The 14,684-nt window shown below is 38.8% G+C and overlaps 2 protein-coding genes across 2 annotated transcripts; both read right to left on the bottom strand.

Annotated features, from left to right (window-relative positions):
* Positions 1–2,094: 2,094 nt before the first annotated feature.
* LOC137255313 (sulfotransferase 1A1-like) lies at positions 2,095–7,483 on the bottom strand. Its single transcript, XM_067792766.1, has 6 exons — positions 7,275–7,483; positions 6,118–6,280; positions 4,876–5,196; positions 4,178–4,281; positions 3,461–3,608; positions 2,095–3,147 (listed from the first exon to the last, which is right to left on the bottom strand). The coding sequence occupies exons 1-6, from the start codon at positions 7,281–7,283 to the stop codon at positions 3,014–3,016; spliced, it is 879 nt and encodes a 292-aa protein (XP_067648867.1). The 5' UTR covers positions 7,284–7,483; the 3' UTR covers positions 2,095–3,013.
* A 147-nt stretch (positions 7,484–7,630) lies between these two features.
* On the bottom strand, positions 7,631–14,483 carry LOC137255333 (sulfotransferase 1A1-like). Its single transcript, XM_067792785.1, has 6 exons — positions 14,279–14,483; positions 11,748–11,910; positions 11,038–11,358; positions 9,607–9,710; positions 8,725–8,875; positions 7,631–8,483 (listed from the first exon to the last, which is right to left on the bottom strand). The coding sequence occupies exons 1-6, from the start codon at positions 14,285–14,287 to the stop codon at positions 8,371–8,373; spliced, it is 861 nt and encodes a 286-aa protein (XP_067648886.1). The 5' UTR covers positions 14,288–14,483; the 3' UTR covers positions 7,631–8,370.
* Positions 14,484–14,684: the final 201 nt, after the last annotated feature.

Genomic DNA, 14,684 nt, shown 5'->3' with positions numbered 1-14,684 from the left:
ACAGTTAAAATATGTGCTCTTTAATAGCAATATCTCTTTCCAGAACGTGTTATGAATATGGAGCAATATTTTTATAAATATGTGAACTATCAACCATTTGTCATTGCATTTATATTCACTACAGTTTCAAAAATATGTCTGACCACATGGATTTACTAGTAAATATACTTTTAACCTATCCTAATTTCTGAGCTGCAATTATTTTTTCCACAACAGGTACACTAATGGCAACATATTCTGGTTGTAGGGACATTACCTCCCTTTTCATCGTGCCTGATTTAAACTTCCGAAACATTTTTAGTATATGATTTGGAGGAGTAGGTATACCTCTGATATTAATTAAGCTTATTTATATAGAAGCAAAGACTTTAATACTACATTTCTGCCAACTGGTGTTAATGTTCTCTTTGCCCATAGTTTAATTTCTTTGTTTTTCTATCTTAACAGTTTCATTTGTGGAATTTAGGCTAACTATATTTTCTAATTCCGCATCAAACTCAATGCCATGTGATTTAAATTGTGTTTGTGTCCAGTCAACATTCCAGTCTTCACATAGTTTATATCCAGACATTCTCTTTGACCCTATCCACCCCAATTTCGGTGTTTCAGCATGAACTTTCAAAGCTAAAAATCTGGCTGAAAAGAGAATATATTCACTGTAGCGTAGAGACCTTTTTTAGATCCATCAAAAGTATCATCTGCAAATTGTGCCAATGGAGATTTTATGCAGCCTATTTGAGTTCCATTTATCTTGCTATTATTTCTAATCATGACTGCTACGATTTCGGAACAACGAATAAATTTATAGGGCGATATTGCGTCTTTCTGACGGCAACCTCTTTTGACTATAAAACCCATTTACTAAAACACTAGACTCAATGTCTGCAGAAAAGAGTTATATTCAATGCCGAATGCTTAGTCCAAAGTTGAAAAAGTTGAAAAGATTTTGGATAAACATACTTTTGACAGAATCAAATGCCTTTTCAAAATCAATGGGTAATAATAAACCTGGTATCTGGCAAGATTCTGTGTATTTCAGTGTATCATGTATAATCCTAGTTACTTCACCTACAGATCTACCTTTCACAAATCCTTTCTCATTTTCATGAATGATTAATGGAAAAATCGACTTTAACCTATGAGCACTTGAAGCTGTGACTACCATATAGGTTTTACTTAAAAGCGAGATGGCTTGCCAGTTTTTCAAATACATTTTAAATTTATTTTCATTTGGTATACAAGTTCTCAAGCCTTGTTTTTTCAGATATGGATAAGGATCATGTTATATAGGCATAATTCAGGGCATTAATCAAATTTTCATCGAGATCCATCCAAACAAATTTTCAGAGTTCAGCTGTGAAGCCAGCTGGGCCAGAGCTTTTGTCATTTGTCATTTTATAATGTTCCAAGCACCCCTTAATAAATAAATTCACCTTCCAAGAAACGAGTGCTTTTTTATAATCTAGCCTTGGCACAAAAACTTCAGACAACACAACATTGACAAGGTCAATCTGTGTACAACCTTCTGTTTTGTATAATTTAAGTCTGTGGGGTAGCCTAGTGGTTAAAGCATTCACTCGTCACGCTAAAGACCTGGGTTCGATTTGCTATATCAAATATGAACTGTAGCCTCGTTGAAAAGGATATTTGGGCAATATTAATAATGCACTTTGGTTAGTCATAAATGAAACGTAAAACTTTATGGATGAGAACTTCTTGTTTATTGACATGCTTATTTTAGCTTGAAAACGGCTTAAAATATACATCAAACCTTTGCCTTATGCAATAAACAAGAAGCTGCCGTTCATAAAATTGTATGTTTTATTTTTATCTTGAAATGCTGTTTTTAATTATACGTTGAAACTGGGTAAAATTGCTGTTGCCTTGTGAACAAACAAGCTCTCCTCTGTTTACTTTCATCAAGCCATTAGAGCCAATATCGCCTTGGATGTTTTTAAAACTTTTCTATGCACAGATTCCACCTACGCTTTAGAATGGTTCAGACAAAAAAGGTTCAAGGACTTTTGAACCGAATGAAAAAATACATTTATTGGCGTGTAAGAAGTGCTTTAATGACAACATAACACCACTGTGTGTGAGGAATGTGGAAGATATCCACTTTATATAAACTCTCACCTGTGACACACAAAATATTGGTTCAAAATACTGAGAATATATGAACAGCGAAAACCCACAAAACCTTATAACATGTTGCTAAATTAAGATAATCTTGGTTATGTAGCATGGGCATCAAAAGTAAGATATCTGCGATTTTCAACTGGATTTGGATATGCACGGTCCATACTTGACAAAATAACACAAGGTATACGGACATGCGGCCTTAGTACAATACACGATCTTGATCTTGAACATGAAGCATAGAAATCATTTCCACACTCAATCTTCCTTCACCCCACTTTGTCTCAGCGTAAACTTGAAGTTTTTGTCTCAACTATGATGATGGATTTCACGAAGGCGTTGCATGCCTTGTATAAGTCACTCTGCATGCGAAGGTCGGAAAGTAGTGTAATGTGACAAAGTACTGATGCCTAGTGTTTGTTTGTTACATACACGTATTTAATACAGATGGAAAAGCAAAGTGGTATTGAGGCTTGCTTGAGGCTGATCAATGCTATTAATCACCATGTATTTTACCTAATTTACTTGGAAAGCATCAGTGAGCGATACTTGAGCTTACATACAAGCACATGTATCTGTATAAAGCGAAAGGATAGCCTAACGCCCTTTGTCAATAGCTCGCATCTAATATTGCTGAGAGCGACTTGTAACCTCGATTACACATTTACACTGGTGGAGCAAGAATCACCAACACATGTCTTGAAGCAAACACCACGTGGCATACCCAGCCTTATGACATTGGTTTTAAAGCAGGATCAATATGATGGTACTTCATCACGTCACATTCATAATTTCTGCATCCAGTACTGATGACACACCTGTTTAAGGTGCACAGTCCAGAAAGTGTTCCTAAAAGCTATGATCGTAGGTTGTGCTAAAGAACGGTGTTAGTAAATCGCAGTATGTATTTAAACTGAAAGGGACAGTCGGCCATCTTTTCCTGGTAGAATTGATCAAACCACTCGTTCTGGGCGACAGTGAACCAGTTCTTCCAATCACCCACTTCACCTGGAAGAAAAAAGTTTACGTTCACACACCATCTCAATACCATGGATTCGCATGTGGACTTTAAAGTCATGGAGTACTATGTAACGTTTTATACAATGGACGTCCATGCAGATTTGCCGTATGCACTTATGTTGCACGAGCACGACGGCAACGACCACTGATCGTTCTCTAGAGTGTTACGCAGGACAGAGAGATGTTGAGATTTGTTTTATCATCACCCCCTTTGTACTCCTCGTGAGCAGCAAAACCTTTTCGTCCAGGGTGTTGGCTAAGAAATACATGACACGACCTAAGTGTCATACCTTACCCATACCTTTTCTAAAAACTTTGATTCCGCTATCGTCCTTCTTGAGAGTCCTCATGGATGCAATAGTTGTATTGGCGCACACTTTGGACAGGAAGTCATCCGTCCTTTCTACACCCAGGAACTCACACATCCTCCTCATCTCTCGCATCTTATCCTGAACGGAGATTAGGTTAAATATTCACTTCCAAAATTCTTGTCATTATTTGTGATATCACAAACCAGGCTGATCCCTTAAAGCGTCATTTCATCTTGACTCTTTTGTATAACCGACATACCTATATGATCTTCAGTAACCATGCTTGTCATAAGAGGCGACTAATGTCATCGGGTTGTTAGTCTTGCTGACTTGGCTGACACATGCCAATGTATCCCAGTTGCGGAGATTAATGCTCAATGCTGACAGGACAGTCTGGTCCAGACTCGATAACTTGAAACCCACTGCCCTATAGGTGTGATACTGATGCTTGCGGTGTAAAACTAAACTCAACCATCAACCCATACATAATGTTTGCACTTGTTGCCACAATATGCGTGCTTAATATATCCCAATATATCTTAAAAGTGTCCACATGTTGCCCTCATAAAGCTGCTTGATGTCACTACATGTTACCCTCATTTACTTGCATCATGTCTCCACGCCCCAAAAAAGCCATGCCTTTCACTGAAAAGCTGCTGACCGAAGCATTTATGTGCATTATGGCAAGAAATTATCGTCAATCTCACCTCCTTAATGTCCTCGTAGAAGAGAGTCAGCACAGGCAGATCAGGATTGTCTTTTTTCACTTGCTCCCAGTCGAGGACATAGTCCATCCAGGATCCATACGCAACTGCATTAGAATGAAAGACTAGGACTAAACTACCAAAAGAAGTAATCTTTCAACAGTGATTGACAGCAAGAAGATTACAAGAAGAAAGCTCTTGGCATACTACTCCTCGCTGCTCCTGCAACACGGTTCAAATCTTTGGTCATATTCCTCTTCAAACTGACGCTCACCCACTGACAAATGTAAACATTGACACAGAGATCATAAAAAAAAATCACCATTCAAAGAGACCGTCAACAAAATTGAATATTCCACATCACTATTCAATATATACATGCTACACTAACTCACAAAATGCAGGATTATAAGGAGAATTATGTATGATATAATATGCTCAGGAGCCGTATCTATTAAATTATCAGAATTAAGAATTAAGAACAACTATAGCACCCTTCAGTGCGTCAACACATGTAATACACAATAATACTCATATCTTCCTTCGTGTGGAAATATTATGTTCATTTCATCACACGGAATACAAAGAATTCCAAGAAGTAATTTCCAAGAAGTATTATTAGGAATATGAGCACAAAGGAATATTTACGGGTATACAATTATAAGATCATTATTTATGATCACAGAGAGCACGGTACTTACACTTTCCCTGAAAAAAGGGTCGCACAAAGTTCTTCCACACCCCTTTGTACTTGACAAATGGAATCGTTTTCAAGAAGTTATAGAGTGAAACAGCTACATCTTTTGGATTTCGTAGAACAATGATGACTTTTATTTTCTTTTTACGAACGTGATCTGGCAGATGTTTCATCAGCAAATGGGTGTTGAGGATCCTGGGAGACGGGAGGTCGGCAAACTTCTCATCTGACATCCTTTCCATGAAGGCTTGGAACTTTGTGACGTCATCATCGATTATCTTCCCTGAGAGGAGCTCTCTTGCTATTTCAAACACCCAGTGAGTTCCTGGAAAGAAGACAAACCCGATAAAGTCACCCAAACGTTTTGATCGATGAATGTAAGCTATGGATCAACGTGTTCTTTTAACACTAAATGTATGTGTTGGCTTGAGTAAATTATGTCAAAGTGTTCTTCCAGAATTCGTGATAAGATGGGTTTGAGTTGAATTGGTGCGGGTGAGATAGAAGAGGCCTGAGTTGGGATTGGTGTTAGTGTGATAGGTTGGACTGGTGTCCATGAGACGGACTGGGCTTGGATGGGATTTGTGCAGATGTGAGGTAATGTCCTTGAGTTGGATTAGTACGTCGCGTTACAGATTGGGCTTGGATGGGATTTGTTCAGATGTGAGGTAATGTCCTTCAGTTGGATTAGTACGTCGCGTTACAGATTGGGCTTGGGTGGGATTTGTGCAGATGTGAGGTAATGTCCTTGAGTTGGATTAGTACGTCGCGTTACAGACTGGGCTTGGGTGGGATTTGTGCGGATGTGAGGCAATGTCATTGAGCTGGATTAGTATGGGTGACCAATGACAGATTGGGCCAGAGTTAGTCTGGTGTGGGCGTGGTGTCATGACGACCTTGAGCATTACTGGTTTAGTGTGATCGGATGGGCGTTTAAATGGTTGGATTTAGGGGGGATACACGTTTATGTATTTTCGGAACTACACCTCTTTGAAAAAAATAATTTTGGTGTAAACTACGTAGCTGAGATTTAGACTTCGAATGTGGAATATTAAATATAATGTTGAAAATTACTTTGTGGAGCCACGAGGATTTTTTATTTAAGATGTAATCTAGATTGATCAAATGTAGACATACCAATTTACGTGCCATTTAAGATTTGTAAAATGCAAATAGAAGTTACATTTATGTAAACAGACATATCCCACCACATTTGGTGAAGAGTTTCAGAGGTGTCAAGTGTTACCTGATTTAGGAAATGTACACATTAGGATATCATCGTCACGGATTCTCACTGAACGTACACCGTCGATGCCGACTCCATCGGGGAAGTTGGGTATCAAGAAGTCGTTGTCATTCAAGAACGTGAGAGTGTCACCGCCGTCGTCCACTACTTCCACTAACCGTTTCTGGTGTGAGAGAGAACATTGTCATTTGTGAGGAATTCAGATCAAAATCAATAAATGTTGAAATGATTACAGGAGGTGTCCGGGGGAAATTGAAAACGTAGTCATCCTCATGTACCTTACTATCTTGTCATCTTGCCAACATCCAGATGAATCCCCATTCTGAACGCTCACACAAGACTCATTTCTCAATATAATATTTTATGTGATATTGGTTGAGGGCATTCCAAGAGATCCAAAATAACAGATCTGGTATTTTGGGGGTTGTCTGTTTGGGTTTTTTTGTTGTTTTTTTTGGTTGTTTTTTTTTTTGGTATTTTTTTTCTTTTAATTTTCTGCATTTCTAAAGAAATATTATACCTCAATGTGTTGTTATCACTAATATCTCGTGTAACTTTGAAAATGGCTCCGCTAGTAATTCATTCAAAATGAGATTAGACAAACATTAGACATCGAGAGTGTTGTTAGGCTTTACCAGTTTTGGAACGCCTCTCAGTGTGTTACAGCGTTATATTGAAATAGCGTAACTTGTTTCCATTTGCAAACTGTAAAATATGTAGCATTATTTCACTGTTCTCCCCGTTGCACGTAGGTTACTTTCACCTTGGGATGCCTGTGTATCTTCTTACGTATGTGAGACAAGTGAACGCCCTAGTTGTAGTTACATTCAGCAGGGTTTGTTTGCTGAACTTTACCGTCAGCAGCGTACCTGCTGTAGTCTGTCAACTATGCTAACAGGCAAGCTGCCTGCAGTGAACGAGGGCACAACTGTCGTTAATTTATGTTATGTGACGGTCGTCACGTACCCGTTTGCTGGTTAGTTGTTGTTTTTGTGTAAATCCAAACATGTATTTATTTATTTACTGTGTTACAGGGACATCGATCAAGTCTCAAGTCTCAAGTCTCACATCACCACGGAATCCATGATCGTAGGTTGGTCACACACAACGATAATATTATACTGATTCATTTATACAAGTGATACAGATGAACTTACTTGAGACATAGTTCAGTGTCAGCATGTATGTCTACAGTATATCCTGGGATGCAAGTGATAGAACAGGTTTGTCCAGACTCACAGATCGGATGTCTACCACGACAGTTGTCAGCACTGCACCCTGCGAGGGCGTCAGGTACCCAGTCTCCGGTGAATGTTCTCCTTGACCTTCTAGTTAAACCTCTCTCTCTCTCTCTCTCTCTCTCTCTCTCTCTCTCTCTCTCTCTCTCTCTCTCTCTCTTTCTTTCTCTCTCTCTCTCTCTCTCTCTCTCTGTACATCTCACAGTCAGCTATGTCTTAAAGCTTCCTATGGACATGGCTTGGAGCTTTTATTATTATTTGTAATGAAAACAGTGTTAAAAAACTCATTTAATCAATGCAATGTCGTGCTATTTTCAAGACGATACAGACTGGAAGAAATGGGAAATACTTATGCGTACATACAAACACATGTATCTGAACAAAACAAGGGGAAGGCGTGCCTGCCCTAACGTTCCATGTTGACAACTGTCATGTAACTCATCTGTTTCAGATGTAACTAATCCATATTATTTGTGGGTTTTTTTAGTTTTTGCAATATTGCGGCAATATCACGATTGGTGCACCATACCCATGTGAGGAACCGGGTCTGTGGAGTGACGAGCGGACGTTTAACCATTAGGTTGCCCCACCGCCACCTTTACATATTTAAGCTTTATATGATACGTAAACTGCAACATGAAACATTCCCGCACTTATTTACTTTCATTCCAGTTTGTCCTAGTTGAGGCTTGAGGTCTGGAGTATTTATGCAATGCAACAAAGTAGTGGTGTTGAGGATGTTTCCATCACGATATACCTGAAGTATTGTTAAAAGTGTCTGAAAAGCTGTCCAAAATGTTTAAGTTGGTATAGCAAAGTTCGCAGACACACGTGTTCCTTTGTGTCACAATGAAAGATCAAGGCTATATTGAGCTTCATATTATCGGAGATACCGAAATCTCATCATAACTGATTAATGATTTCCTCATCCAGCACTGCTGACACAGTCGTATAAGGTGCACGTTCCTAAAAGCTATGATCGTAGTAGGTGGGACTGAAGTACTGTGCCAGTAAATCACAGTGTATATTTAAACTGAAGAGGGCTGTCTTCCATCCTTTCCTGGTAGTGCTGGTCCCACCACTCGTTCTGGGCGACAGTGAACCAGTTCTTCCAGTCACCAACTCCACCTGGAGAGAAACATTCTGTAGGTTGGACTTTTGGTTGGACTTTTACTTTGCAGACGTTTACATAAAACCGACGTTCTACTTGTTACTCTAAGCCTTTGACATGTTTCCGTGTAGGCATTGTTCACTCACTCAATCTTTATATATGTGGCACTTGCAAAAAGTAACCCTCGTGAACATAAGATATTTACTGTCCAGGATGTTGGTTAATAAATACATGACCTAAATAATAATTCATGCCTGCCTTTTCTGAAAACTTTGATTTCACTGTCGGCCCTCTTCTTAAGAGTCCTCATGGATGCTATAGTTGTATTGTCGCAGACTTTGGACAGGAATTCATCCGTCCTTTCTACACCCAGGAACTCACAAATCCTCCTCATCTCTCGCATCTGATCCTGAACGGACATCATATTGAACATTTACATCTCACACTTCTTGTCATTATTTATAACATTACACCCACATTGATCCATTGAAGTGTACATTTTACACATGAACAGATGTATTGTTCAAATTCGTTTTCGTAACGTTGAAACGATTATTGTGATGAGTGCAATAAAAGATAAACATGAATGCAAACTAGCGAATTCTTAGCAAACCTTCATCAATACCAGACTGCTCACATGCACGATATTTGCACATGCTTTTCAACAGTTTGATGCATGATCCTCGTACAATTCATCTGCATCAAGTTTGCAGTTAGTTAACAGGCTAGTAGAGAAATCAATCTTTGATGGAAACAATGCATAACGTATAGTGAGTATTTTAAGTGAGTCTTTTGAAAGGAAATATATTTCCTTAATGTTGCCCCTGATACACCTGCTTAATATCACCACCTATTGCTTGATTACACCTGCTGAATATCGCTACGTCTATTTCCACGTGTTTCCCAGATATTCAAGTTTAGTATTTCCAAGTGTTTGTCTTATATACCTGCTTAATATCGCCAAGTGTTGCCTGGATATACCTGTTTAACATGTCCACATGATGCCCCGACATACCTTCTTAATGTATCCACGCCCCAAAACAAATTATTTGCTTTCACTCAATGCTAAAGTATTATGCCGAAACGTTGCTAACTGAAGCATTCATGTGAATTATGGCAAGAAATTGTTGGCAATCTCACCTCCTTAATGTCTTCGTAGAAGAGTGTCAACACAGGCAGATCAGGATTGTCTTGTTTGACCTTTTCCCAGTCGAGGATATAGTCTATCCAGGATCCATACATAACTGTAACAGAAACATTACCTGTAATAACTGTACCTAAAGAGGTCGTCTTTCAACGGTGTATTTATAGCAAGGAAATTACAGGATGAAAGCTTTGGAATACGACTCGGGCTACTGATGCAACACGTTTCAAAGCAATGTTCAAATCCATTTGAAACCGATGTTATATACGCTAACCCAATAACAATTGTAAACATTATGACACAGATCATCAAAGAAATCAAAATTCCAAGAGACCGTCAACAAACCTTCATATTTGGCATCACTATTCAAGCCAAACTTGCTACACTCACTTACAGAATACAGGATTACAGTGGAAAGATTTTAAAGGTGACATGCAAGGGAAAACACAATCTTTGCTCATTCTTGATACCTTTCGGTATGGACTTGCAGTAACAAATTATCAAACATGCAAATTCGGAGTTCAAACGATTCAGTAATTTCACCCCAGCTCTCGGGTGAAAAGTGGCTTCGTCCATGGTGCATTATCGCTGTGATCTTAGTTGGAGAACAAGAGACGTTTTTTGTGATTACAAATATCTGAGTTTTCAAGAAAGTGTAGCATTAGAAATACTAATTTCACTGTTAAAAATTGTTCAGAATGAAAACTGAAATGCCTATATAAATGTCTATGGAAACAGAGGAATATGTAGATTGTGATAAGCTGCCTCATATACAATAAAACAAAAGAGGTTATCCTTAAAGAATCTTACCTTCTCATTACTCACCATACCTATAAAATGCCAGTCAAACAGATCATCACTATATACACAGAATAAGCCGTTATAGGCAAACAAACCAGCCAATCAAATACTTCGTTACACTTGAGTCCACACCCGCCCGCTCTGACTGGGTTCGGTCTCCCAGGTGTTTCATTTCGAGAGAAGTGAACCCAAGTACAAAATATTGCAATTTCGATTCGCGATTGTACGCTTATAATATTGTTTATTTGTTTTTCTCCACAATCAGTATATTAAATGTCATGAAAAACTGCTAATTGTGTTTTATTTATGTTTGTTTCGTGGGTTTTTTGTTGTTTGTTTTGTTTCTTGTGGGTATTTTTTTTGTGGGTTTTTTTTTTTTTTTTTTGTTTGTTTTTTCTGCATGTGTTCTTTAAGAATATTGCTCTTAAGTAACACAGATTGTACAGTCCGTTAACACTTTTTCAGAAAAATACATGTATACTCAGATATCTTCATGTGGAAATGTTACGTGCAACAAAGAATGACGACAAAGATTTTCCGAGAAGGATTATAGGAAAATTAGAGAGAATGATTACAACTAAAGAAGATAACTATAGATGATCACGATACGACAGCACGATACTTACACTTTCCCTGAAAGTAGGGTCGCAAGTAGTTCTTCCACTCCCCTTTGTAGTTGGCATATGGAAGTGATTTCAAGAAGTTATAGAAGGAAACAGCTACATCTTTCGGATTTCTTAGAACTATGATTACTTTTATTTTCTTATTGAGAACGTCGTCTGGCAGATGTTTCATTAGCAAATGGGAGCTGAGGATCCTGGGAGACGGGAGGCCTGCGTAGCCCTTCTCTGGCACCATTTCCATAAAGGCTTGCATCTTCGTGACGTTATCGTCGGTTATCTTCCCTGAGAGGAGCTCTCTTGCTATTTCAAACACCCAGTGGGTTCCTGGAGAGACAAGCAAACCTGTACGACATAACATTGAGATAGACATTGTGGAGTCTCTGGAATATATTTTATAGTAAAGATGATCATCAAATACTAATCTGTCGTACAGACCCTGAAGTATATATATACAAGAAAGCCCACGCAAGTCTAGAAAATGTGGCAAGTCTAGATTTCCTTAGCTTCTGAAAACGAAGAAAGTCTCAGGGCTCCATTTCATTATATTATTTTTTTCACTATGAACTTTTTTCAGTAAAATATGTTCATTTCAGAAACTAGCTGTTAGTCTAATCAAATACCTACACTAACTTAGATGCAAAATGCCCCAAAATTACTTACTGGTGAGGATATGTGTCACCAAATGAAACACAAACCATATTATCTAATGTTACCTGATTTAGGATACGTGCAAATTAAAATGTCATCGTCACGTATTTTCACAGAACGCACATCGTCGATGCAGGTTTCAGAGGAGAAGATGGGAAGAGGGAAGCCATGGTCATGTACGATCTTGGCGATATCACCTCCGTCGTCCGCTACTTCCACTACCTGTCTCTAAAGCGACAGACAACCCAGTGAATGAGTGAGTTTAGTTTTACGTCGCATTCAGCAGTATTCCAGCTATATGGACCAGACAATCCAGTGATCAACAGCATGAGCATCGACCTGCTCAATTGGAAACCGATAACGTGTCAACCGAGCCCGACCACCCGATCCTATTAGTCGGGTGTTACGACAAGCATGGGTTACTGAAGGTCAATGTTCTACCTTCACCGGTAGGTAGAGAACCTTTTATGTGTGACGTGTTCAGCTCAGAAACGCAGGACCCGTGAAGTTCCGAATTAGAATCGGTCTTCAGCAAACCATGTTTGCCATAAAAGGCGATTAGCGGGACGGAGTCGCTAACTTGGTTGACACATGTTATCGTATTCGACTTGTGTAGATCGATGACCAAGCTGATCACTGAATTGTCTGATCCAAACCCAAATATTTCCATATGGCTGGAATATTGCCGCGTTAAACAATAAAACACAACATAATCCGTATTATTCTTTATATTTCATAGTTCCTGAAATATAAATATTCGCATTTATCTCAATTCCATTTAATGCAAGTAGTTCACCCAAGTCTGTTTAACATCTAATACTACTCCTAAAAGTTGGTTCGATCACTGCCAATGGTATAAAGTGTGGACGAAGGGACCCAATATAACATTAGCAGTGATGATATCAGATTATCTTGACGCATAGATTACAAGGTTTAAATGCATTCGTACTTTTGTCAAAAAGATAATATATTGCTTTTGGGGTAAGTTAAGTTATGTTGAAATAATGAACTTGTTTCAAATTGCAAACTGTAAAATAATTTGTACAGTCCTCCGCATTGCAGGTAGAATATTTCCACCTCAGTAGGTTGCGTTCAAGGATTCTAACAATGCATCGAACGATCGATGGATTGCAACTGTTGGGTATCCGATAGCAATTAATTTATGGTAGAATGAAAAACTATCGATGCATCGGTAGTATGTGTGACTATCGATAGTGAAGTAATTGACTTTCGTTGATAAATGCGCAGCGCAAAATATATGATGTTTGACTGCAGACTTGCAGATTCATTCTAGTTTCTTTTCAGTTATTAAAAGAGACCGAAACCACCTTAACTTGTTTTTATCGCATATAAACTATACATTCATTTGAGACATGACTCCAAACGAGAGATATCAAGGGGAAACAACTATTGCAATACTTGGTGGCAATAACCATCGCAATAGTATGCCGTAATGGTAAAGGGCCATTTCATCCAAACAAGTTCACCCCATACATTTTCATTCCATTTAGAGGTTCTTCAACCTCAGCCAAGAAAATATTATTATCAACGGGCAGCTTCTTTCACCTTCAAATCATCATGGTAATTATGTACGTGTCATTTAAACAATCCATTATTTATAAGGTATCAGTTAAACACTATTTATCAAGCATTGTAAACTAGCATGCAACATTCTTATACAACAGTTTTTGCGACTAAGTACTACCTGTACCACATATTTTGTGTTGACAGAGATGATGCTTTACACCGCAATCCATCCTGAAGCTATCTTACAGGGGCGTTGCTACCATTATGAAAAAAAGCCTGGCATACACATGATTGTTACTGAAAAAGTCGGGGAAACACTCCGTACTATCTGAATACAAAGCTTTGCAACCTATCAGGTTTACACTTTAAAAAATGACCCGCTAATGAGATGTGATGATGAGATGAGAGGAGACGTAAATTTAAGTGCGATGGTCCATATCAAAACACAGTAGCAATCACGTGATTGTAAAAGCATTGCTCAAATAGAATTGACTTTAAGCATTAATACCATTCTCCATGTGTACTCAGTTCGTTTGGGTGAGACTGCCCTAGATGTGGAGTGAATTGACGTAGTTTGGAATAGGAATGAAACAACCCGGATGAAACCACTCGGATCCGTTGCAATTGCAATACAATGTAGTTGGTTTCCCCAACTGTCACCCTTAGTGCCTTCCCAATTCCGTTAATAGCGAATGCCCTTGCTGTTATCTATATGGGTTGGTATGACATTGAACGTTGCAGTATGCAGTATTTCTGCTGTATGACCGTAGTCTGTCAAAAATAACTACCAGGCAAGCTGGCTGCAGTGAACGAGGTCACAGTTGTCTTGACTGGTTTGTTTGTTTTGTCGGTTATGTGTTCAACGCTGATATGTAGTATGTGTTCTCTCTTGTTTACATCAAACCCGTTATATATAGGTTAAAACAGATAACCTTAGTTCACTGTTTCACAGGGACCCGAATACAAGAGATTCTCACAGGAACATGGCATTTATGACTTGTATGCGTCGGGCCACACACGATATGCTAATTCATGCAGTCGAATAGTAACATAAAGCTGAAAAACTTACTTGAGACATGATTCAAAGTGTCCGTTTGCAGCTCTAAAGGTTTTATCGAATGATGTTAGTGAGAGGCTAGTCGGATCAGACACAAAATCGGGTGGCTGCCAGAGGTACAATCAGCAGTGAGGGTGGGAGTCGTCCAGTATCCGTTACATGCATGCATGTGTTCCCGGATTGACCTACTCCAGTTATCTGTGAGTGACCGAGACATCCTACTGCGGGATCCCTGCTCCAATGGGCATAGATTGGAGATGTTTTTTGGGGAGGTTGTAGCGTCTCTAGTGCTCCTCAGAACAATGATGACCTCCCTTCCCCAGAAATGAGTGAGTGGGTGAGGTTTACGCCATTTGTAGCAATGTTCCAGTAATATCACGGATAAGTGCTTCACACATTGTACCCATGTGAGAATTGA

Source organism: Haliotis asinina, chromosome 1 (assembly GCF_037392515.1).
Source record: "Haliotis asinina isolate JCU_RB_2024 chromosome 1, JCU_Hal_asi_v2, whole genome shotgun sequence".
NCBI lineage: Eukaryota > Metazoa > Mollusca > Gastropoda > Lepetellida > Haliotidae > Haliotis > Haliotis asinina.
Note: the sequence above shows the minus strand (reverse complement) of the source record. Positions and strands in the feature narration are given on the sequence as shown.

What these genes read in the sequence shown, in the direction of transcription:
- LOC137255313 (XM_067792766.1), bottom strand. An exon ending in GTGTACATTTCCTAAATCAG is followed by an intron (nt 5,197 to 6,117) that starts GTAACACTTGAC and finishes TCTTCTTTCCAG; the next exon opens with GAACTCACTGGGTGTTTGAA. An exon ending in ACCCTTTTTTCAGGGAAAGT is followed by an intron (nt 4,282 to 4,875) that starts GTAAGTACCGTG and finishes ATTCTAATGCAG; the next exon opens with TTGCGTATGGATCCTGGATG.
- LOC137255333 (XM_067792785.1), bottom strand. An exon ending in TCTACGAAGACATTAAGGAG is followed by an intron (nt 8,876 to 9,606) that starts GTGAGATTGCCA and finishes ATGTCCGTTCAG; the next exon opens with GATCAGATGCGAGAGATGAG. An exon ending in AATCAAAGTTTTCAGAAAAG is followed by an intron (nt 8,484 to 8,724) that starts GCAGGCATGAAT and finishes GTTTCTCTCCAG; the next exon opens with GTGGAGTTGGTGACTGGAAG.